This window comes from Mixophyes fleayi, chromosome 3 (assembly GCF_038048845.1).
Source record: "Mixophyes fleayi isolate aMixFle1 chromosome 3, aMixFle1.hap1, whole genome shotgun sequence".
NCBI lineage: Eukaryota > Metazoa > Chordata > Amphibia > Anura > Limnodynastidae > Mixophyes > Mixophyes fleayi.
Genome location: NC_134404.1, coordinates 156,589,223 through 156,614,325, shown reverse-complemented (window position 1 = coordinate 156,614,325; position 25,103 = coordinate 156,589,223). Strand labels below are relative to the sequence as shown.

At 40.3% G+C, this 25,103-nt stretch overlaps 1 protein-coding gene and 1 long non-coding RNA gene across 3 annotated transcripts in view; one reads left to right on the top strand and one right to left on the bottom strand.

Moving 5' to 3' along the window:
* The window catches only part of LOC142144139 (uncharacterized), a 181,066-nt gene that overhangs the window by 77,714 nt on the left and 78,249 nt on the right, over positions 1-25,103 (bottom strand). The gene's annotated exons all lie outside the window — the stretch shown is intronic.
* The window catches only part of LOC142144137 (cyclic GMP-AMP synthase-like), a 39,443-nt gene continuing 15,826 nt past the window's right edge, over positions 1,487-25,103 (top strand). For both annotated transcript variants that reach the window (XM_075202628.1, XM_075202627.1), the window contains exons 1-3: positions 1,487-1,580; positions 5,912-6,930; positions 18,055-18,274. In XM_075202628.1, coding sequence (XP_075058729.1) covers positions 6,268-6,930; positions 18,055-18,274 — 883 coding nt within the window. In that variant the 5' untranslated portion in view covers positions 1,487-1,580; positions 5,912-6,267. The remainder of the gene's footprint in view (positions 1,581-5,911; positions 6,931-18,054; positions 18,275-25,103) is intronic.

Here is a 25,103-nt window from a genome sequence, read left to right as displayed (position 1 = left end):
GAACGCAGGGCTGTCAGGAGGAGCTGGGGATGCTGGGAGGGGCAGTCCTGGAAGCAGAGAGCTGCTAACACACAGCATGTGATATAACAGACCAGTGCTTAGGGAGAGAACAACTAATGGAGCTGACAGATCCCCCTCCCCCTCACTTACTTAAGGTCTGTTCTCAGCTCCCCGCAGTGTTGGCTCTTCTGCACTGACAGCATGGTGACATCATCAGTGATGCTGCAGTGACAGGGAGCCGGCGTTTTTTTTCATAGTCCTTTCATGGACCAGCCACCACACTAGCCCCTCCCCCCTCTCGCCCCCCCCATCCCCCGACTCGCGGCAGAGGGGAAGGGGCTACACATTTTTTTTTTTTATTTTTTTTTTTCAAGTTTTTTTTATTAACTATGTAACACAGAGGGGAAGGTAGCGGGCGGCTGCTGCGCTCCCGCGGGCTTGCGCCCGGGGCGACGGCACCGCCCGCACCACCCTAGTTACGGCCCTGCGATGTAGTATTGCTGTACTTAGGATAACTAGTTGATTAAATTGTGGGGTGACTTTCTATGGCTGCACTAATTACATAAATTAACTGTGGGAACAATTATTGGTGTATTTTTTCTCATAAGATAAGAAGATATTTGTTCCAATTTGCTGTCCAATAAAATCCGTCCCAACAGATTTGGCTATAGTAACAATTAAAAAAAAGTTATTCCTATTTAAAATGATCTCAAAAAGTAATATCTAATCTAGTCATAAATGGCTTTAATCAAATGGTTAAATAATATGAAGATGTTTCCTTTTTTTTTTTTTTTACACTTTCCACATAGTGGAGAAATCTTGTTATAACAATGTTGCCCAATGCATCTATCACCCTTCCACTCTAAAATGCTTCCTTATTTTTTCTTCACATAGAGAGCAGATAATGTACACTTTTTCTAACAAAAGATTTTTTACTACTACTCTCTTAGGGCCTGATTTGTCAAGGGACATAAATGGCAATTTTGTGCGTATATTCCGCTAAAATTACTCTGCGCATGCCAGGGCCGGATTAACCGCAGGGCTTTATGGGCTATAGCCCAGGGGCCTCAGGCAGCTGGGGGGCCCCTAAGATCTGCCAGCAGCGTTATATATATATATCTTTCATACTGCCGGCGATCGCTGTCAGTGAAGGCACCCCTCCTCCACGGACCAAAACTTTAGCATACTGCAGCCTGCTGTACATTACAGACAGGGCAGTATCAATATTGAGACTGCATCTCCTCTCTTTTTTGGGGAGAGGGTGTAGGGGTCAGCGAGGGCACCAGCTCCATTGGTGCTTGGGCACTCCAGAAGATTTACAACTTATTGCAGAGACTTTTTTTTCCTCTGTCTCCCTGGTACCCGGAAAAGCAACCAATTAGGGAGTCACTGATGTCGCTGTGCAACTTCCTAATTGGTTTCTGATGCTGCCAATCACCGCCCCCTGGTAGGAACAGTGTGTAGTCCCCCCCCCCTCCCGGCACTTGAAGCAGTCTCTCTGTGCAGCTGCTTGAGGCAGACAGCAGACAGAATGTGACACAGGAAGTAACCAGACCTGTTCCTGTTGAAATGTCTGAAAAGTGAGTTGTATATGTTAAGGAGAAAGACATTGGTACAAAGAAGGGTCCCAGAGCACTCTGATATAGAAAAAAACACATCATAAAGTACAGTCATGTGTGTGCTCTGCATATATTTTATTCCTAACCAAAATCCCTGAAAATACAATTAATGTAATGAAAATGGTGTTCTTATTTCTTAAAAAGTGCTAATTAATGTTTTATAATATAAAAAAAAAAATATAATAAAGATTGTAAGTGCTAACAATATCATGTTTATATTATAAAGATGTCTTTGATTACATTAATATATTAAGTGATATTAATATGCATTATTAATTTAATCAAAATTGTATTTTATAAAAATACAAAGATACAGGTTCCTACTGGCGTTGTGTAAGTGTTTTTTAATGAGAGTGAAAACGAATGACAAATTCTACTAGGAGACTAACAGTGTCTGGATGTGGTGGAAACTAGTTCCAAAAAGGCCACTCTCTAAGGCAGGGGTAGGCAACCTTTTTCTATCGGAGTGCCGGCTAAAATCTAGTCAAGCCCAGGTGTGCCAGTTGTGTGTGTGTATATATATGTGTATATACACACACATACATACATACAGAGCTGCCTAGAGAAATTCATGGCCCCAGTACAGCAACTCCATGGGTTCTCCCTTATAGTTAAGCATAGTAAAAAAAATGTTGTGCCGCCGCAAAGGCGGTACAACATTTTTTTCCCATGCGAGTGGTCGTACAATTGGGGGTGTGGAAGTACATCATTGGGGGCATGTCTAGCAGGTGAAAAGCACCAGGCCACCCTCTTACAGAAAAATGCATTACTCACACATGCCCCCTTGCTCTGCAGCTTTGCTCACATATGTCCCCTCTGCCCACATGCTTTAATTACACTTGCCCCCCCTCTGCCCAGCACCTTAAGTGACACATGCCCCTCTCCATCACTCCTTCTTCTTACCTTATTCTCCACTGCACAGCATGGGAAGATATCCAGCAGCCCACCGAGTACCATGTGACCACTGCAGTCACATGACCTGGCGTCTGAAGGTACCTGAGCTGAAGGGGATTTAGCCACTACCGATCCCCCTGCACTCAATAATTTTTTTTTTAAAAAAGTACTTTTAAAATATTAGTTTTTTTTTTCAAAATTAGGTCTCCAGACATTAACAGTAAGGGACCAGCAAAAAAAAATGTTATGCCGCACAGTAGTGCCCCAGTTCACATCATACCTCATAATTGTGCCCCCAATTCATCTTATGCCACATAGTTGTGCCACCAATTCATACTTTGCCACAGTTGCCCCCATAAATACATAGTATGTCACAGTTGCCCCCAGAAACACATAATATGCCACAGTTGCCCCCAGAAACACATAATATGCCACAGTTGCCCCCAGAAACACATAATATGCCACAGTTGCCCTCAGAAACACATAATATGCCACAGTTGCCCCCAGAAACACATAATATGCCACAGTTGCCCCCAGAAACACATAATATGCCCCAGTTGCCCTCAGAAACACATAATATGCCACAGTTGCCCCCAGAAACACATAATATGCCATAGTTGCCCCCAGAAACACATAATATGCCACAGTTGCCCTCAGAAACACATAATATGCCACAGTTGCCCCCAGAAACACATAGTATGCCACAGTTGCCCCCAATATCTTTTATGCCACAGTAATGCCCCCATTGACTCTTATGGCCTCAGAATTGCATAAAAATTTTTTTTAGGACACTAATAAATTAATAAAAAATTAAATAATTTTATACTTACCTCTTCTAGCAGTGATCCGGTCCGCAAAGGTGCTTGGGAGTAACTGCACAGCCGGCACTGAACTGCTGCGCTCTTCTCCGGCTGTCATTTTTAATCAATGACAGCTGGAGAAGTGCTGAGCTGTTGCACTTGCACAGCAGTTAAGTGTCGGGGAAGGAATGACAGCCGGAGAAGAGCTCTTCTCCGGCTGTCATTTAGGACAGCCGGCGTGCCAGGACTCAGGGGGCTGCGTGCCACCCCCTGCTCTAAGGAGTGAGCTGTGCATGGTCCTGGCTGGTCTTGTAGTGCTTATTGCCCATACGCTGTGCAATAGTTTAAAAACAAATAGTGGTTTATTAAGGTTAAAACAATGCTAACTGGTTATAATTGTAACAACCATTTATTATTTACCTATGCTAAAACCAGTTGGCATTGTTTTAACCTTAATAAAATCATTTGCTTTCAAACTATTGCACTCCTACAAATTGTTGAACATACATAAGGTACATTAATCCATATATATCCTTTTTGGTTTTTGAAAATACAGAGTAGGTATATTAAAATAAACATTTGTCAAGCGATGTATGCCCAATCAGATATTACTGGGGGGCCCCCAGTAATATCGTATTGGGCATACGTCGCTTGACAAATGGGGGCCTCACAGTACCCCTACAGTGGGCCTACAGTGTCTTAATCCGGCCCTGGCGCATGCACAGAACCGGACCATACACCACTGGGCAAAGGACACTTACTACAGCCTATGATTTCAGGGAGGAAAGGGGCCAGGGGAGGGCTGGCAGACTTTAGCCCGGGGGGCAAGCACACAGCACTGGCCCATAATTAGCGGCCTATCCTTAAAGAGTGGTTTTTGGTACAATATATATTTATCTATATAAAAAGAGGCTATTTTAGTGTTGCTTAATCCATATATATATATATTTATGCCTGGGCACTTTAGACAGGGTAACCCCCTATGATGTAACATGGTTATCATTTTAGACAAATACACAGGCAATACTGTGTGCACTACTGTTAGGTGTACACAGTTCTGCCTTCACGAGCAGTATACGGTGAAGCGGGACATACCTCCCAACTGTCCTAAGCGAAATAGTCACCCAAATTCAGGACTGCCCCACTAGATTCAGGACAGTTGGCAGACTGTCCTGCTCTCTCCTACCTGTTCTTGTCACTGTCACCACTTGTAGCTGCAATTTTCTTTAGCTCATTTGCTGCTTGTCTGGATCCTGGAATATTGGAGGCCCTATTTGGAGATAAAAATAGGTACATGAAATTTAGAAAACTCCAACCAATAATAGTGTTTACATTTGATAAATAGACCTATTTCCCTCCCTCCAAACAGCCGCAGCGATAAATTAAATAGCATTTACGTTTAATAAATATAACCATTTCCCACAACCATCCCAGGCATTAAATAATTCATAATCACTTTTAATAAATAGACCTCATTTTCCCCAAACATTCAATTAATAGATCACAAACCACCCCAGCATTAAATTAAAGGTCCAAACACACCATCTTAACTTCATAGGCCCCACTATTAAGTTAAATCGACCCACCATCAACACAAATAAAATAGCAATACACATACACATACACACACACACACACACACACACTACACTGGCCCCTCACACACACACACACACACTACACTGGCCCCTCACACACACACAGTATATATGCCCCCCCCCCACACACACAGTATATATGCCCCCCAAACACACACACACACACACACAGTATACATGCCCTCACTCACACACACAGTATATAAGCCCCTCACACACACACACAGTATATAAGCCCCTCACACACACACACACACACACACACAGTATATATGCCCCTCACACACACACACACAGTATATATGCCCCTCACACACACACACAGTATATATGCCCCTCACACATACACACACAGTATATTGCCACACACACACACTATTAATATACCACCCCACCGCACTTACCTTTCTCCATCAGCGGTGCGCGCTCTGCACTTCTCATTCTTCCGACATGAGACGGCACCAATCACATGGTGCGTGTCCCATGTGACAGAAGAATTCTCAGATTCTCAGGAGAGAGCGGCCCAAAACACACTTTTTCTGACTGGCCCGGGGGGGCCAATGCCCCTCTGCCCCCCGTGCCAGCCCGCCCCTGGAAGGGACATTTGCCCGTAGTAAATGTGCAGTAAGGGTGTGACAATTTCAAGTGCACACAGCAGCGTCCGATTCAACCTCTGGTCATCTCTCTGGCACTTGTTTTTCAGCCGCATCTCCTGTTCCAGGTATAGGTCTAGTCTGATTACTAGTAATGACAGCTGTGTATGCATGCTATTACATGTGTTTGTAATCAGGAGCAACTGTAAAAATTTGTTTTTTTTATGTACAGTAGACATTCATAACATACTAATGTATTTAATGGATAGTAAATAAAAAACACTTATTTTTTAATGTTTTATCATTAATGCTTATATTGTTAACAGATAACATTAATTGAATATTTTTTTTTCTGTGCTTTCTTTTGCGACTTTATATCCCACATATATATTGGACATATCCTGCAGTGTCTTGTCAAGTAGAGTAGAGAAAACCTACACTCATATTCATCACAGCACGTACCTTCAGATCCGGCGTATGCAACCCAGATTTACGTTCGTTTTAAAACAAACACATATTGTGTCTCTTGATGAATCAGGCCCTTAATGATTCTTTGACTTCACATTATATAAAGGCTTTCCAATATGACACTGATACACCTTGGCATCTGTGCTACTTCCAAAATATATTGTTGAATAAGAAAATATACATTGGACAGCAGGGATATATCTGGCAGTGAAGAGGTTACCTGGGTGTGTGCCTTAGGCTGTAAGTTTCCTTTCTTTTGAATTGGGAGGAGCCACTACTCATTTATTGGCAGAGAATGTATGAACTTGTCAGAAAGAAAGTAGACATGGGAGATGATAGGCAGCGTGGAGAGAAAGATTCTGCAACTCGACCAAAGCAATCCAGGGGCAGAGGAAGGGCAGCCAGTAAATCCACTGAATCAAGCAATAAGGCACGCTCAAGAGGAAGAGGGAAGTCATTGGCAAAAGATGCACCCTTGTCAAAGGCTAATGTAAGACCTGTAGGACAAAGCAGTGAAAGGAAACAGTCACAAACGACACCTCGTCAAATCAAGGATAATTCCATACATGACAAAGATGAAAATGCACAATCCCAGGTGAATTTACCTGGAGAAACAAACACAAGGGACAAAACTGATAATAAAAAAATGGTGAAAAAGAGAGTGAATGGGTTAATCGCAAAACAAAATGCCTATAGAGAAACTACTGTGGATTCTGGGGGCAGATATGTACCCTCCCCAAGTGACCAGAGAACTGAACAAACTACCTCTGGGAAGGGAAAATCAAATAAACTGAAACATGTGGTAGAAAGTTTGAAAATGAAAATGAAAGACATCTCAAATGCTGCAGAGAAAATAAATAATATAGTAAAAATCATCATACAAAAAGTCTCTGAAAAAGATCCACTATTCCAAGATATGGAGAGAATGTCAACTGGGAGCTATTATGAAGGTGTCAAGGTAAGAAAACCACTTTATAAAGTAATGTCTCCTAGTATATTGTTTTTGTGTACCTTTTCTTCTATACAGATATCAAAGGTTCCTATCCAACATGAAGTGTATACTACGTTCATCATCCGACTGAATGTAGCTCAAGCAGAATATACCACGTACCTATATAAAGCAGCATGAGTATGCAGTTTTGAGGAAATCTGATATATATTTATTTAGAGTGGGCTGTGGAAAGGGTTGGTCTCTGTAGTTTTGCTAAAGTCAACCTTAACAGTGTAATTTAATTTTTTTTTTTTTTTAAACTGCTACTCTTCACTTTTAGCGGTCTATTTATTAAAAAGCAGCGACAGGACTAGTTTTCTATTTCTGCATATCGCAGCAATAGAAAACTTCCTATTGCTGCAATTTATCATTGGAATTTTTTAATTATATATGACATAATCTACACCTACTGTAAATTATAAAGGTATTATTCACAGAAGTGTTCCATTAGAATATAAACGCATGAGGCATCAGACCAGAAGGCTCATACTTGCCAACTTTAAATTTTTGACATCCGGAGATCCCGGAGGGCGGAAGGTGCTGGGGCACGACCAATCGCGTCATTTTGACACAATTCACTGTGAATCGTATCATTGAGGCTCCCGTCCTGCCCACTTAACTAGGAAGTAGGCAGGATGCGGGAGAATTGCCTGCTCTCCCAGGAGTCTGGGAGACCTACCTGGAATATGGGAGTCTCCCGGATCGTCTGGGAGAGTGGGCAAGTATGAGTAAGCTGTATATTCTTACTTATGAAATACCACCTGTAGAGTGACGTTATTGACACTGGTGTGATGACATAATTTTTCGAAGCCTCTTTCCCTGGCCCACACTGATATGAAATATTGGTATGCACCCTTTAGAGGTATATATGCAAGACGAGTCCCAATCGTCAATGCTATTGAAAGGGTTAAAGTTGCTTCAACATAGTTGTGGATTTAAGTAAAAACAGAAGAAGAAGCACAAAGGCTACCAATTGTAGTATGGGCACATTACCATGTAGAGTAAACAGTGGGTATGATCATAAAAGTGCTTTATTTGTCAGCAATAAAGTAGGGTAATCATCCAGTGAATGACCGGTTAAGGTAATTGTCTTGTTTTATTAGGATGGTGTATGTAGAAGACACAGCATAAAAATTATTTTGAGACATATACTATCATCATTACTATGTCTACTTTTAAAAAGAAAATGTTGGTTTCAAAGATGGAAGTAATAATTCAAATTTTAAAACAAAAAATCAGGAAAGGTACAGAAATTACCAGTGATTGAAAGCAAAAAGCCAGTAAATGAACACACGAATTCGGTGAATGAACAATGTGACTTACTTTAATAAAACAAAGGCAACAGATAAACTTACATACACTGTATGTTAAATTGAAGTACAAGATACTACAAGAATATTATTTTTAGTGCAAGATAATTTGTTGTTTAAATGCTATTAAGCGTCTGTTTGTCTATATTTAAGTATTTCTGGAACGCTGTATACCACAAATGCTCTTGAACCAGTTATACTTGGAGCAAATATTTTTTCCTTCACCATGTTCTTGTGATACAATATCCGGTCCTCTTGCACAGGCCATTTGCTGACTTTAACTTGGTCATGGGCTTTATCTTTTACTACTCCTGGATAAAACTCTACCTCATATTCTACAATAACATAGTGGTTAAAATATAAAGTTTCGACCATGTGTACTTCTCCATCTATATTCTTTTCACTAGAGTTCTCACTTAAATTCTCATTGTCACCACTTGAATCATCTATTGAGAATTCATCAGGGTAAGTTGATGTTTCAGGCTCAACAGTTTTACGTTTCTTAGAAGTATTCACTTGGATTTTTGAGCTAGCCTTTGACACAGTTTTGTTTTCTCTTTTTCTTCCTAGTTTCCTCTTTTTAGCTGCCTAAATATGATTCTTCCTTGCTTGCTCTTGCTTTCATTTTTTTTTTTTTTTGCTGTGCTTGCAGATAAGCTTCCCATTTTGCAGTTGTAATGGCAAATAGTTTTTTTTTTTTCATGAGGATTGTTTTACTTTGTCTTCATCTGGTGATTTATTTGCTGTGGGCGCATCCTTTCTTTTTGGTGATTGGAGGATTACTTTTGGCAAATTGCTTTCCATATTTAGTAGCCCTGCTGTATTCTCTTGACTTGTATTCTCCACAGCATTGTGGGCGAGATTACTATTAGCAGTTGTGGTCGTTAGTTGAGGATCCTGGTTTTTTTTTCTGGCTGATGACCGACCTTCTCTGTTCTTGCTGCTTGCACTTTAGCAAAACACATACAAACCTAGCATCTCAGTAGAAACTGATTCATCACTGTTGCTTCTGAAAAAATATAAACGGTAAAACATGATGAGGGCTCATTTCAGTTTGTATAACCTTCACTACTGCCTGTAAACAAGGAATGGGACTAGACAGCTGTCACGGATTTGATAGTCCTGAAGGTCTTACCTGCTGGTATTAGTGCTGCTAAGCCAGGAGGCACAGAGTCTAACACGACTCTGATCTTCGCCAGGGGCCCCTCGCCATGGAGTTTGGGGCTCGCTGCAAGAGACATGAAGGTCGCAGCCCTCCCAGTTAGCTACCAGCGAAGTAACAGGTGAATAAATGTTGTTGTGCAATCCGAGGTCAAACAATGTGGGCAATAATGGTACTGAAGGAACAGGCATAATCGGAGTCAAAACCAGGAGAAGTATGCAGTCACAGGGACATCCGAAAGCACAGTCAGGCAGAACAGAGTCAAATTCCAGGAAGTCAGGCAGAATGCTGGGAAGCGTACAGGAGCGCTGGAGCATAGGGAGACCTAGATACTCTGGCACCCTAATGGTGCCAGAGCCATCTTTAAATAGATAAAGGTGAAACCTCATTGGTGGCAGTGGAATCGGTGGTCAGAACCAGCTGACCGCCGACAGGAAGAGGCAGCAAGCGTCTCCGTTGCCTGGCAATGGAGATACGATCGATCTGCGCGTGCTACCGGGCCGAAGACAGGAAGAAGCGCCCCGGTGCCTAGTAATGGGACGTGCTCATAAAGGAAAGGAAGTCGTCCCTGGCACCTACTGTGTGTGCAGGGACAGCATCTGGCAACAACTCTGGTACATCCTTATCCTCAAATAACGCCTTTTTGAGATGCACTTTGATAAGTCAATTGCTTCAATGTCGAATGGAAACAGTCCACACACCTTGAAGCCATTTTGGATTGTTTCATTGAGGGATTATTTCCATATTTCTCTTTGCACCTACAGTTCTTTTAAAAAATAGTTACAACCATATATCACTTGGGTGGTCGTCAGTAAGTGATTTTTCTTTATTCACACCTTTTAAAATTCTGTCTACTGCATCTTTTACTTCATCTGGGTGCATTGGAAATCCAATTTTGGCATTATTAAAATCTAGGTTTCTAGTCTGAGTTCTTCTTCAGGAGCAGTACTGGTTGTGGTCCCATTTTTCTAACATCAGGCACCTTCCCTGAAAGTTTGTTGTGTTGAGTGCTTTTTGAGATGTTGACTTGCCTTGCTAAGACTTAGAGTGCCAGTCCTAATAGCTGCCAAAGTTGCAGAAAGTGATTCTTCACTGTACCTAAGTCCTTTGTAAACTTTGGGTAAATCTTGGTCACCATCATCCATCTGATTGTAAAGAAGAAATGGGCGGATTACAATTTAGAACCTCTGGGAAAATACAATCCAGTAAATGAACAGATATTAACCAGTGATTGAACTCTAATTTTATGTTATTTAGTGAAGTGTTTTTCCATTTGGTATAAATTAACCTAAATTTACCTTGATTTTTAGGAATAAACAACAATAATCTGCTAAAACCCAGTAAATTAACAATTTGTTCATTGACTGGAAAAATCTGGCAGAAGTATCTAGCAAATGAACTTCCTTTGTCTTGCCCTGTCCACGGCTACTCACATAGCTTTTAAGCTCAAATTATGAAATCTTAACCCTTTAAAGGCATATAACCAAATGCATGGAGGTATAAACACTGTTTATTATTTTATAAAGTTATTAATACAAATTAAGCAGTACATCACCTTTATTATTTTAGATGAAAGTAGCCCATACACAGGAAGCCATTTGGAATCTCATCTTATGACTTCAGGATCCAATCAGAATCCAACTAACACAAGAAAGCTTCAAATCATTAAATTAGATACTTGTTATGCTTGACTGAAAAGTTTAAAGCTTGTTTTAATGCACTAAACCTAAAAATGTTCATTTACTGGTAATATTGATTCACTGGACAATTCACCCTGCCTGAAAATAACAAACACCTAGCCTATATTCAGGGCACTCCCTTATTTCTTGGCACCCTTCTACCAAGTGGAGGACTAAGCCACATACTATTATACTTTAGTGGCTTCAAACACAAATACAGTCATTGTATATATCTCTATCCAGCCACTGTGATCTGTCTCTCTCTGTGGTACCAGGAACTCTAGATTTCCTGCCTTGCAGAACACACAATGAGCCCTCGATGAACAGACAATCTATCTCGAACTTGTCTGGGATTGCAGCTTTTCTTGCTTCCTGCATGTCACAACACAGTTCCTCACTGCACTGATCCTTCCTCTTTCAGATGCCTTCTCAGACCTCCTGCAGAACACACAATGGCCTTATCCTGGACTATCTGCCCAGCTCCTTCTTCACCCTTCTAAACCCAACACTGAGCTGCTTCTTGGTGGCGATCCTGTGGGGGGGAGGATTCCAAATTCCCACTTACAATACACAATATACCATATAATCAGAATAAGAGCTCATGGGACCCTAGGCAAGATACTGGTCAGTTCCTGCTAAAATATCTTTTTCAAAACAAACTGGAGCTAAAGGTAAAGCTTAAACAAAGACACACACACACATATATATATATATATATATATATATATATATATATATATATATATATATATATATATATATATATATATATATATATATATATTGCTTTTTTTGTCATAGAACTCACCAGAACTGCGTACCGGCACCTTTTTTCGATGGATTTTCCAAGCTTTAAAAGTAACTTTTGAACATTTGATGTTTGGTTCACGTGAACTTGAATCGCCCTGTCAAGCATAGCAGGTCGGCTGCAAAATCATTAAAGCGGTGCATGTGGGCTGCTTGTGTGTCGAGTGCATGCGTACTTCATCCGCGCTGGTGGTGATGGCACTGCTCGACTTGTGGCGCTGCTCAACTTGTGATTGATCGTGTGGTCACGCACTGAGTGCTTACTGCAGGCGGCGACCGTTATGTTTCGTTATGCAACTGAGGTGTGTGGGTGTGTGTACAGTAATTGACTACGTAATGTGAGTTCCGGCACCTTTTTTCTTACAAAAAAAGCACTGTGTAATATATATATCTATATCTATATCTATATCTATATCTATATCTATATATATCAAAAAACATAGGAAGAAAGGGCGTTCATGATATAGTAATTAATGTACAATTAATGAAACTGTTGGATGAAGGCAGTGTACATTTTTTAAATAAAGATAAAGCTTATCTGTCAAATGCTGGATAGATGTACTGTGTAGACAGAATCCTAAGCTCTCACTTGTAATCACTTCATTATCTTTACAAAAGGTAGCATAGAAACAGCGCTTATCTGAGTCCATGGTGGTGTTGGAGGAACATTTGAAGCTGTCCAGATCAGCAGGTGTAACTGTTCCATAAATGTCGCACAGACAGTAAAAAATTACTTTAAAAAAAGACTATAAAAAAATAACATTATTATTATTATTATTATCATACATTTGTAAGGTGCCACAGTTCTCTGCAGCACTGTACAGTAGGGAAAACAGTACATACATAAAACAGGGACATACAAGGAAGACATAATAAACACACACATGAAAACAAAGGGTATGAAGGAACTTGCTCATTAGAGAGCTTACATTCTAAGTGGAAGAGGGCACAGCTGAAACAAGAGGAGCAAATGTGGTTCAGATTGGAGATTGAGACAATAGTAGGGGTTATTACGTTATTTTGTTAATTAATGACACATATAAATTATATAGGTTCTGTGGTTAATTAGATTCAGTCTGTGTTTTATCTAAGGATGAGCGGGCTCGGATTCCGCTAATCCGAGCCCACCCGAACAGTGCGGATCCGACGGGATCCGAGCACTGTTCGGGAACTTCCGGGCGCCAAACGAAGCCAAACCGAGGCTATGACATCCAAGTCTCGCGTCGGATCTCGCGAGACTCGGATGTCATAAATACTCACCTTGCGGCCACCATCTTCATTTCGCCTGACATCAGGGAAGGGGGAGGGTGTATAGTGTAGTGGTGCTCTTTACTTGTGTCTAGTGCTCTGTACTTGCTGAGTCCAGTGGTGCATCAGTCCAGTGCTCTGTCCTTGCTGAGTACAGTGGTGCTTTTGTCCTGTGCTTTGTTCTGCTAAGTGCATAGTTATTTTAAAAGTATTAAAAAATCTTCAAAAAAAAAAATAATTTAAAATTATACAAAAATCATTTAAAAAAAAAAAAAAAAAAAAAAGTATAAAAAAAATTCTTGCAGTCCAGAAACATTAATATACTGCAATCTATAAAAAAATTGTTCACTGTTCCAGCAGTATTTAAAAAATATTACTGTAATACAAAGTGTGCTGCATATAATGGAGTACCAAAATTTGGAGGAAAGTAGGGGAAAGATCAAGACCCACTTCCTTATAATGCTGAACCTGCTGCCACTAGTCATAACATAGACGATGAAATGCCATCAACGTCGTCTGCCAAGGCCGATGCCCAATCTCCTAGTAGAGGGCATGTAAAATCCAAAAACCCAAAGTTCACAAAAATTAGCAAAAAAAGGAAATTAAAAAACATCTGAGGAGAAACGAAAACTTGTCAATATGCCATTTACGACACGGAGTGGCAAGGAACGGCTTAGGCCCTGGCCAGTGTTCAGGACTAGTGGTTCAGCTTCACCCAAGGATCTAAGCCCTCCCCCCCCCCCCCTCCAAAAAATTTAAGAGAGTTATGCTGTCAGCAACAACAACAACACAGCAAACAACTCTGCCTTCTAAACAGATGACATCACAAATCCCCAAGGCGAGTCCAAGGGTGTTGGTGGTAGCGAAGCCTGACCTTCCCATCACTGTACGGGAAGAGGTGACTCCATCCACCATTTGCAGCACACCCTCTGCATATGCTGGAAGGATCACCCACAGTGTAGATCCAGATTTGGATAATCAAGGTATCAATGTTGTACACCGGGAGGAGGCTATTGATGTAGCTTGCGCTGAGGAGGAACTTGACGAGGAGGATGCTGATGTGGTTATTTTAAATGAGGCACCAGGGGGGGGAAACAGTTGATGTCCATGGGATGAAAAAGCCCATCGTCATGCCTGGTCAGAAGACCAAAAAATGCACCTCTTCGGTATGGAGTTATTTTTATCCAAATCCGGACAACAAATGTATGGCCATATGTAGCTTATGTAAAGCTCAAATAAGCAGGGGTAAGGATCTTGGCCACCTAGGGACATCCTCCGTTATACGTCACCTGAATAACCTTCATAGTTCAGTGGTTAGTTCAGGAACTGGGGCTAGGACCATCATCAGTCCAGGGACACCTAAATTCCTTGGTCCTGTTGGATACACACCACCAACACACTCCTCGTCAACTTCCTCCACGATCTCCATCAGATTTAGTCCTGCAGGCCATGTCACCAGCCAGACTGAGTCCTCTTCAATCCGGGATTCATCCGAGGAATCCTGCAGCGGTACGCCTACTACTGCCACTGCTGCTGTTGCTGCTGGTAGTCGGTCATCTTCCCAGAGGGGAAGTCGTAAGAACGCTACGTCTTTCACCAAACAGTTGACCGTCCAACAGTCGTTTGCCACGAGCACTAAGTACGACAGTAGTCACCCTATTGCAAAGCGGATAACTGTGGCTGTAACAGCTATGTTGGTGTTAGACGTGCATCCGGTGTCCTCCATCAGTGGAGTGGGATTTAGACGGTTGATGGAGGTATTGTGTCCCCGGTACCAAATCCCGTCGAGATTCCACTTCACTAGGCAGGCGATACCAAAGATGTACAGAGAAGTACGAACAAGTGTCCTCAGTGCTCTGAAAAATGCGGTTGTACCCACTGTCCACTTAACCACAGACATGTGGACAAGTGGTTCAGGGCAAACAAAGGACTATATGACTGTGACAGCCCACTGGGTAGATGCATCGCCTTCCGCAGCAACAGCAGCAGCATCTCCACAACGGCTGCTCGTGGCAAGGCAGGCAACGTTATGTATCGCAGGTTTTAATAAGAGGCACAATGCTGACAACCTCTTAGAGAAAGTGAGGGAAATGATCTCGCAGTGGCTTTTCCCACTTAGACTCTCCTGGGGATTTGTGGTGTCAGACAACGCCAGTAACATTGTGCGGGCATTACATATGGGCAATTTCCAGCACGTCCCAAGTTTTGCCCACACCGTTAATTTGGTGGTGCAGCATTACCTGAAGAGTGACAGGGGTGTGCAGGAGATGCTTGCGGTGGCCCGCAAAATTGCTGGACACTTTCGGCATTCTGCCACTGCCTACCGCAGACTCGAGCAACATCAAAAAAGTCTGAACCTGCCCTGCCATCACCTCAAACAAGAGGTTGTGACACGCTGGAACTCCACCCTCTATATGCTGCAGAGGATGGAGGAGCAGAAAAAAAGGCCATTCAAGCCTACACAGCCACCTACGACATAGGCAAAGGAGTGGGGATGCGCCTGAGTCAAGCGCAGTGGAGACTGATTTCCGTGTTGTGCAAGGTTCTCCAGCCGTTTGAACTTGCCACACGAGAAGTCAGTTCCGACACTGCCAGCTTGAGTCAGGTCATTCCCCTGATCAGGCTGTTGCAGAAGCAGCTGGAGAAAGTGAGGGAGGAGCTGGTAAACCATTGCGATTCCACCAAGCATGTAGCTCTTGTGGATGAAGCCCTTCCTACGCTTTGCCAGGATCCGAGGGTGGTCACTCTTTTAAAGTCAGAGGAATACATTCTGGCCACCGTGCTCGATCCTCGGTTTAAAGCGTATGTTGTGTCTCTGTTATTTGCGGACACAAGTCTACATCGGTGCAAAGACCTGCTGGTCAGGAGATTGTCCTCTGAAGAGGACCGTAACATGCCAACAGCTCCACCTTCATTTTCTTCTACACCTGTGGCTGCGAGGAAAAAGCTCAGTTTTCCTAAAAGACCCGCTGGCGGGGATGCTGAGAACATTTGGTCCGGACTAAAGGACCTGCCAACCATTGCAGACATGTCTACTGTCGCTGCATTGGATGCTGTCACAATTGAAAAAATGGTGGAGGATTATTTTGCTGACACCATCCAAATAGACATGTCAGACAGTCCATATTGTTACTGGCAGGAAAAAAAGGCAGTTTGGAAGCCCCTGTACAAACTGGCTGTATTTTACCTGAGTTGTCCCCCCTCCAGTGTGTACTCGGAAAGAGTTTTTAGTGCAGCGGGGAACCTGGTCAGTGAGCGGCGAAGGAGTTTGCTTCCGCAGAACGTTGAAAAAATGATGTTCATAAAAATGAATGATCAATTCCTCAATCAAGTACAGCACTGCCCTCCAGATACTACAGAGGGACCTGTGGTTGTGGAGTCCAGCGGGGATGAATTGATAATGTGTGAGGATGAGGAATTACACACTGAAGGGGGAGAGGAATCAGAGGATGAGGATGAGGAAGACATCTTGGCTCAGTAGAGCCTGTTTAGTTTGTACAGGGAGAGATGATTAGCTTTTTTGGTGTGGAGGCCCAAACAAACCAATCATTTCAGCCACAGTTTGGTAGGCCCTTTCTCTGAAATGATTGGTTTGTTAAAGTGTGCATGTCCTATTTCAACAACATAAGGGTGGGTGGGAGGGCTCAAGGACAATTTCATCTTGCAAATCTTTTTTTGGCATTATGTGACCGTCCAACAGTTGTTTGCCATGAGCACAAAGTACGACAGTAGTCATCCTATGGCAAAGCGGATAACTGCGGCCTTAACGGCTATGTTGGTGTTAGACGTGCATCCGGTGTCCGCCATCTGTGCAGTGGAATTCAGACCAGTTGGAGGAGGTATTGTGGCCCCGGTACCAAATTGGGTACCGGGGCCACTCCACTATGCAGTCCAGAAAGCTTTGTATCAGATATTAAACTACGTTCACTGTTCCTGCCAAATAAAAAAATTAGTGGAAATGATTGTTATTGAATGTTATTGAGGTTAATAATAGCGTAGGAGTGAAAAAAAACAAAAAAACTGGATTTTAGCACTTTTTATGCTTTTTTTAAAAATAAATCGGAACCCAAAACCCTAAATCAGAACCAAAACCTTTCGTCAGGTGTTTTGGCAAAACAAATCAGAACCCAAAACCTCAAGCTAATCAGAACCCAAAACACAAAACACTAAAAGTGGCCGGTGCACACCCCTAGTTTTATCTGGTTTGAATTAGAACACCAGAACCTGTGGCATTTTCAGATCTCAGTAATTAAAGGGATGAGTCTTCGATCATGATCCAGATTGACATTTTTTAAAAAACATTAAATTGGATATAATTTAGTGTGCAGAAAACAAATGACTGATAACTTACTGATAGTTGGTAGGAGCCAATCATAGTCTAGCTATCAATTTCTAAAATGTACTAGATAGACTAAACGACCAACAGCAGCCTTCATGCCATATTACATTTTTGTCGTCTTATATGAATATGTAAAATATTCTTCCAGATTGTGACCTTGTATTTCTTAGAGCAACACTACTGGTATATTTGTTGGTGGTTTAAATTACAAGAGCAGAAACTGGTGCTATATAAGTATCAATAGTGTTATCTAATGGGGGTCAGAGATCTGTGTCCACAGCAATTATCGTTAATCGAACCAAGTCTCCTTATTCTTTGTGTGTGTTAATTGAACACAAAGACATTAGAGCCAATTCTTTGCTGAACTTTAAACTGGAAGTTCCCATGGCAATACTCTGTCCTCTTCTGATACATCATAACTAATGTCAGCTACTAGAAACCATGCAGAAAGGGTAGAAAGTGAATGCAGAAGTAAGTGTGATTTTATAAAAAAAAAAAAAATAGCCAAGTAATTATGAAAAAGCTAAATAATTATCCTGTCTTTAGATTTCAAAGCCAAATGAGTTTGATATCATGCTGAGAATACCAATCACTGATCACCAAAGAATTGGCTTGACTGAGTTTGGCAAGACTGGTGCTTTCTACACACTGACATGTAAACGAAAGCCAGAAGATTTTATGGAAAGATACATAGGTGATAAAGGAAACATTTCATCCCAAAAAATAATTTCTAAATTTAGAAAACTTGTTAAAAAGGCAATTTTAGGTAAGTCACAACAGCTATTTATTTGTGAAATGTGTTTATTATTTTGATGTATGTTTCTTTCATAAATAAAATGCAGATTTTATAATGACATACAGATTTATCAGTAATTGAGGGTGGTAATAATAGGCATGTGAGGGGCAAAGAGTGTGGCAATTCAAGTGACAAATAGCCTGGAAATAAGCATAAAATTAGATGGTCATACATATAGGACAATTAAGAAAACACAGGCACTCAATATTCTAAAAATATAACACAGCGAGAAAGTGTGTATATGCTGCTCCCAGAAGGAGGAGGTGCTCTCTCCTCTAAAATAGACTTTGTATATACAAACAAATAGGAAGCACAATGTACTCATTATATCCCAAAAAGTATACTGAAAAATAATTATTTATGTTCCTGAGAGATTATAAAAACAGATCTCCTATTTAGAAGTGTTAAAATAAATTAGTATAAGTAATATCAAACATCTCAGAAATTGCATTAACAGAAATTGCAGATTGCAGGTTCAATCTGACTAATATTCAATTCCGATGTTAGAACTATAAACAGTAACCAGAGTATACAAAAGTAAACATCCTTTAGAGAAAGTTTTTATTAGTCTCTGGTAGATTAAATTCTCCACAGTAATAACCTGCAGTTCTATGAGTTTATCTGGTTAATCATAGACAGTTTTATATAACTCACACAGGATATTCCTGTGAAGGATTTAATCTACCAGAGAATAGCAAAAACTGTTTCTCCAAAGGCAGTTTACTTTTACAGTTTATGGTTTTAACATTGGAATTGAAAACTGGTATAGGCACCTATAAATCTGCAATTTATATGAATGCAATTTCTGAGATATTACTGACACAAGTGTTACTATCAATCAGTATATGTGTTGAATAAATAGGTGATCTGTTTTTATAATCTCTTGGGAACGTAAATATATGTTTTTCAGAATTCTCTTTTTGATATAATTGAACATTTCGCTTCCTATTTCTTTGTATATACCTATACATATAGGGCCCGATTAATGTTTTGATGTATGCCTGTTTGCATAGCGTATCTTGCGCAATTCCGTACTGCACATGTACAGAAACAGACATTACTCCAATGAGCTCAATTACTGGCAACTCATATATACATGCAAGTAACTCTTACGACTGCCTATTACACATATGTGTGCCAGTAGCTATCACAGAACAACTGTATGCAACTAAGATATATTATTTAAACGCATTGTATGTACAGTATGCATTAAAATCATCTTTATGTAAATAATAAAACAATTATTAAAGTTTTAGATTACAAAATAAATGTTTTTAAAATAATTGTACTATTAACAGTTGTTTTAATTTATGATCAATAAAATATTTTATGCGCTCTATTTTTCTTTTAATTTCATTGTACTTACGCATGTGTGTATGCTGCAGTCTGTTATCTGTGTCTATGTACGACAAGTAATTTTTAGACATCGTATTTTCACACAGATTCAAATAGAAATATATCTTGAGATATTCTTGGATTTGAATATAGGCAGAACTAGTAACTCAAGTTGCATGCTCTTTTTAAACACCGATCTTATGTCCAAATTGCGTTCGGATATGACTCTGGCCGATAGTGTTAAATGTTATGTTTTCTTCAGAAGCATATATATGGAAAGGCCCCCTCTAAAAATCCTGTGTTTGCCCCTGCTAGGATTGTTTTCCTTTCTTAAAGACAACAATGCTACGTTGTTCCATTCATGATCTCAATGTCAGAAAATTAAATTAAATGTGAGAGACTTAAGGTACATCCAAACAAACATTTTTTGGCTCATATCTGAAACCCCTCTATTCATATAAACTCTCAGAAACACCTATAAGCATGTTTTCTTAGAAAATGCCAGGTAAAGGACATGATTAAAAGTACAAACAAACAAGATATCTGTCTCGACGTACTGAGGGTGGCCACACACTTTTAAATCCCATGTTATAATGTTTTTTATAGAATTTTTAAACCTTGACATGCATGATAGTCAATTTATGGTTAATATGATAGTCATCCATAAGCAAACAGATTGCAGCCGGTTAGAATTTGGCTATCCCATAACTGTCCGACATTATGCATTCCCTGAGAATGTCTTTCTGATCTGTAAAATAAAAATTGTAATGTGTGTGTGTGAAGCGATCATTTGTTTTTTTATCAATCTGACTAAAAATGATTGGATTGCTAAAATACGATTATGATGACCTCAGTTGGTGTGATTGTACACTTATAGAATTGTTCATTTGGTAATAAAAAGCATAATCTGTGTGTTGCCATCTTCACTAGTAAATTTTTCTAGCCCATTTATCTAGTGCAGTTCAGAGAGACCGAAGACCCACACACCAGTAAATCATATTGGAAAAACAGGACAAAATATTCATCAACAGATGCTTCATCCTTTTCACTTCTTTTATTTAAAGGATATGTTAATCTGATCTGAATGTTTCAGCATTAGTTTCCAGTTAGTAAAAAAGGTGATAATAAGCCCACAAAATATGATCCTAAGGAACTACAAAGGAACCAGTTTCTTCCATATACCCAGAACCGGTGGTAGTTGCATCATCCAGAACCAGTGTTAGTTGTATCATCAACTCTGACAAAGCCGACACACTTAACTACAAATTAAGCCCGAAACCAGTAATAGCGATAGTATGAGAATATGGACTTGCCATATAGCAGGCACTAATTCTGTCCGCCAGCTGTAATGATCTAAAAATGTAAACTGCGACTGTTAGAAATATTTACATAAACAAATGACGTCATTTTTAATAGGCGCAGTGCAAATGCAACTGTCACGGTTAAATACAGGAGTACAGCTAGGAGCCACGAATATGGTGAAAACACTCTGTTTATTTGCAGAAAAGTATAAATAGCAGGTTATCAAGAGTTGTAGTAAATACCAGGTGCAAGCTGATGCAGGAAGAAATATGAATTCTCAGGAACCAGCAGGTACACCGCTAGTGCAGGGTAGCAGGAGGTATGAACAGATTCCAAGCAGCAAGTAACCAGAAATATCTCAGAAGGCAGGAACAACAGGAAACAACAGGATGTGACAACAATAACCAGCCCTGAATGCTGGAAGATACAGGTATAAATGGAACACACCCAGGTGCATGAGATAATGAGTGAAGCAGTGTTAACTCGTAAGGTACTAGGAGCACAACAGGCACAATAGCAGCACCTCTGGTGATCAGAGGTACTGCTGCTAACAAATAAAATGAACACAAATGATAAAGTCTGATAGTCCAGGAGGCAGGAGCTGCCAGGCAAAGCAGTATGCTGCAGGCAGATCGTGATAGCAACTTTTAAAGCGGCAATGGCCAGCCCCACCGCCTGTACTACATTATACAGGCATTTCTTTATGTAGATATTTTTTACAGTCGCATTTTACATTTTTAGATCATTACAGCTGGCGGACAGAATTAGTGCCTGATATATGGTAAGTCCATATTCTCATACTATAGCTATTATTGGTTTCGGCCTTAATTTCTAGTTGTTAAGTGTGTCTGCTTTGTCAGAGCCGATGACACGCACCACACCCAGAAGAACTCATGGCCCAACTATCTGCAATCCTCATGAATTAGCTTGGGAGACTGATTTTGGCAAAATGCTTGATAATGACTAATTGGCAGGGATCAGGGGGAATGCTACCCCCAGCTTAATTTGCGTAGTGAACAAAGAAAATGAATATAAGCTATTTTACAGATGTACCAACTAAACTCAAAAAGATACATCCAGATACCTCTGATAAATGTTAGAGGGGCTGTCCGGCTGAGGGCTGGTTTCTTCATATCTGATGGGGATGCCCAAATCTCTCTGACCTCTGGCTTGACATTTAAGATTTAATATTTGCTATGTGTAATTAAACATCCCCATGGATTCCAAATTTTCCCTCCTCCCTCGAGAAATACCTTCTGCAATCCATTACCAAAACAAATAAATAAGACATATAGGGCCTGTTTCAATTGGGAACACAACTTGCAGTTTAAAAAAGAGTAGTTCTGACCGAATTCAAATCCAAGGGGATCTCAAAATGCGTTTGGATTGGACTCTGCATGTAAGTATGCTTTGACTACATAATGCAGTATCCACACATGCATATGTGCAATAGAAGGTCACACCAGAATACATGCAAAAATGTATATTATAAAATAAATAAACATCTCAACAATATAATCATTAATAAAAACATTTTTTATATATATTTTTATTTTTTTACAGAAAGTACATAAATCAAGATGTTCTTAATGCGTACTGTACATACAGGGCCTGATTTATTAAGGAACGTAAATACCGATATTTTGTGTAAAATTGGTCTGTATATATGTTCAGAAAAGGACTATACGTCAGTAGACACTAGGGCAATCCAATTCCTCTTCGACCGCAAATGACACTTACTACTGCCTGCGATTTAAAGGGTGGAACGTGGGAGGAAAGTGGCATATGAATATAGTCGATGTACAGTAAGGGCGTGTCCAGCTTGAGAGCACGCACATTCATCCAATTTAAGCTCTGGGCATCTCTCAGGTAAATGGTTTTCACCAGAAGTACTTGTACCAGCTACTGGTATGGTGAAAGTGCCGAGTGATAGTGATGACAGTCATGTATGCATGCTAGAACATGTATTTGCAATAAAGACCAACTGTAAAAATGCATTTTATGTCCAGTAGACATTAATAACATCATGATAAATGTATTTTATGAAAAAAAAAAATTTAATGTTTTTACATTAATGATTATATTATTAATAGGTGTTAATGTATTTAATATTTTTTAATCTATGCATTGTGCTGGGACTTTAAATTCCACATATTTATTATTCAGTGTATGTATTGCAGTGTGATGTGTCTGTCTCAATACAGCAGGTGCCGTGTATGCAGAGCATACCTACACCCTTATTCAACAACAGACGTTCCTTCAGATCCGCTGAATATGGATGTGCATACACCCAATTTACGTGCGTTTTTTTTTTAAAAAAAACAAAAACGTACTTTACCTCAGTTTTATGTGCCTTAATGAATTAAGCCTACAATGCATTTTAATGGTCTATCTTGCATACATGTGTCCTGTGCTAGCTAGTGGCATGCATAAATGTACTTTTCCAAACTAAGACTGTGCCAGTCATCACCATCAGTCAGCACTTGTACCTGCCCTGAAGCTGGTTTAAATTATACGGCTGAAACAAGCGTACTTAAGAGAAACCCAGGACTTGAATCAGCCGCATCTGCATCTGAAAACCCTCAGCAAGTCCTTGCTGTACATTGCCTCCGTGTATCCCTTTCCACCCCTTTTCCGGCCTTCAAGTCGAAGGCAGACGTAAGTGTAATTTTTGTCCAGACATGAATTGCATGCAATTGCATTCGTTGGTGTAAGATCCATTTCAGAGGATGTGCAAAGCTGTTTTCACGCAAGATAAGGCATGCAAAGGGACTTACGTCTAAACATAAAGTCAGCCACCTGCCAGCTAGCCTCAAAATAGAAATAAACCAATCCCACTTCATTTCAATCCATTAACTGGATTTGCAATGTCCATCAAATAGAGAAAATGACAAGTATAATGAAGAACTCTGCCAAATCCAAAACACAGGGTCCATAAACTTCATTCTTTACCTTCCATTCCCCATTTGTATGAACGCATAGCTTCCTATTAAAATGTTTCCTCCTGAAATACCCTCTCCCTCTTCTCCCTCTTTCCCTCTACGTCTGCCAACCCCCCCTTTTTTGCCCTTTTCCCTTGTAACACCAACAATCAGTCACTTGAAAAAGTTATTTGTATTGTTATTTTTAATTTGTTACTTGGACTTGTCAAGATGTATTACGAATTAGTTAATTTACCTTTAATAAATAAAAGATAAAAAAAACAACAGTAGGTATGCTCCTAGCTAGCCTGTAAGAATTATCCCAGAAAAGAAAAGAATTAAAGGTTGGAAGTAGTGCTGTTACCAATCCAGGCCCTAGGGAACCTGAATGGGCACTTCCCAATTTATTACACTCCCAATAACAGTGCTACAATGCACCTATAGAACTCAGACTTAGGACCACTAATTTGACTGGGAGATTGTTGCAAAGAAAGTGTAACAGAGCTGAGTAGTCACAGTAGCAGTGTACTGAGCTTCGGCCCCAAAACTCTATGTGATAAGAATGCATATTTTAGATATACGTTCTAGTAACATTCAGCACCTCTCTCCTTTGCACACAATAAAGAGATGCAGAACCATCCCCATAGTCCATGCACATATAGCACAGTTTCCAGACGCTGAATACTGTCGTCACCAATGTCAATGAGGCTGGTAATTACAATTGACCGTGGATCTGAACAATAAAACTGTTCCATTGCAGTAGGCACATTTGTCTTCTGGTGTAATGTATCTGGTTATAATATCTGTATGGCTGCAATTCCAAGGAGGGAGCAAAAACTGACTTACTAGTTTTCATATAGTGAAGGCACCCATTTTGCTGACTTAACCAGTATACTACCTATCAATTGCAAGAATTACATCACTGAGGAACTTCTTCCCTAATATTCACAAGGTACTTCCCCTTAGTGAATGGATAGGCAATATGCTCATGAATATTATGTATGCCCTCGCTGTGTGTAGGTAACAGATCCAGTTTTTTTTTGCACATTTACAGGAAATCCATTCCTGAGCTTTTCACCTTATTCTCACTGCTGACCATGTTTGCAAAGGTAGATACAGCTGCTTGACCCAAGTTGCTAAATTTATGTCCAGATAAGAAAGGTCCAGTCATTCAGTGCTTGGCCAAATGGGCACAGTTAATGTGGTCAGACAGTGATCACAAACTGGGTCAGATAAAGTCA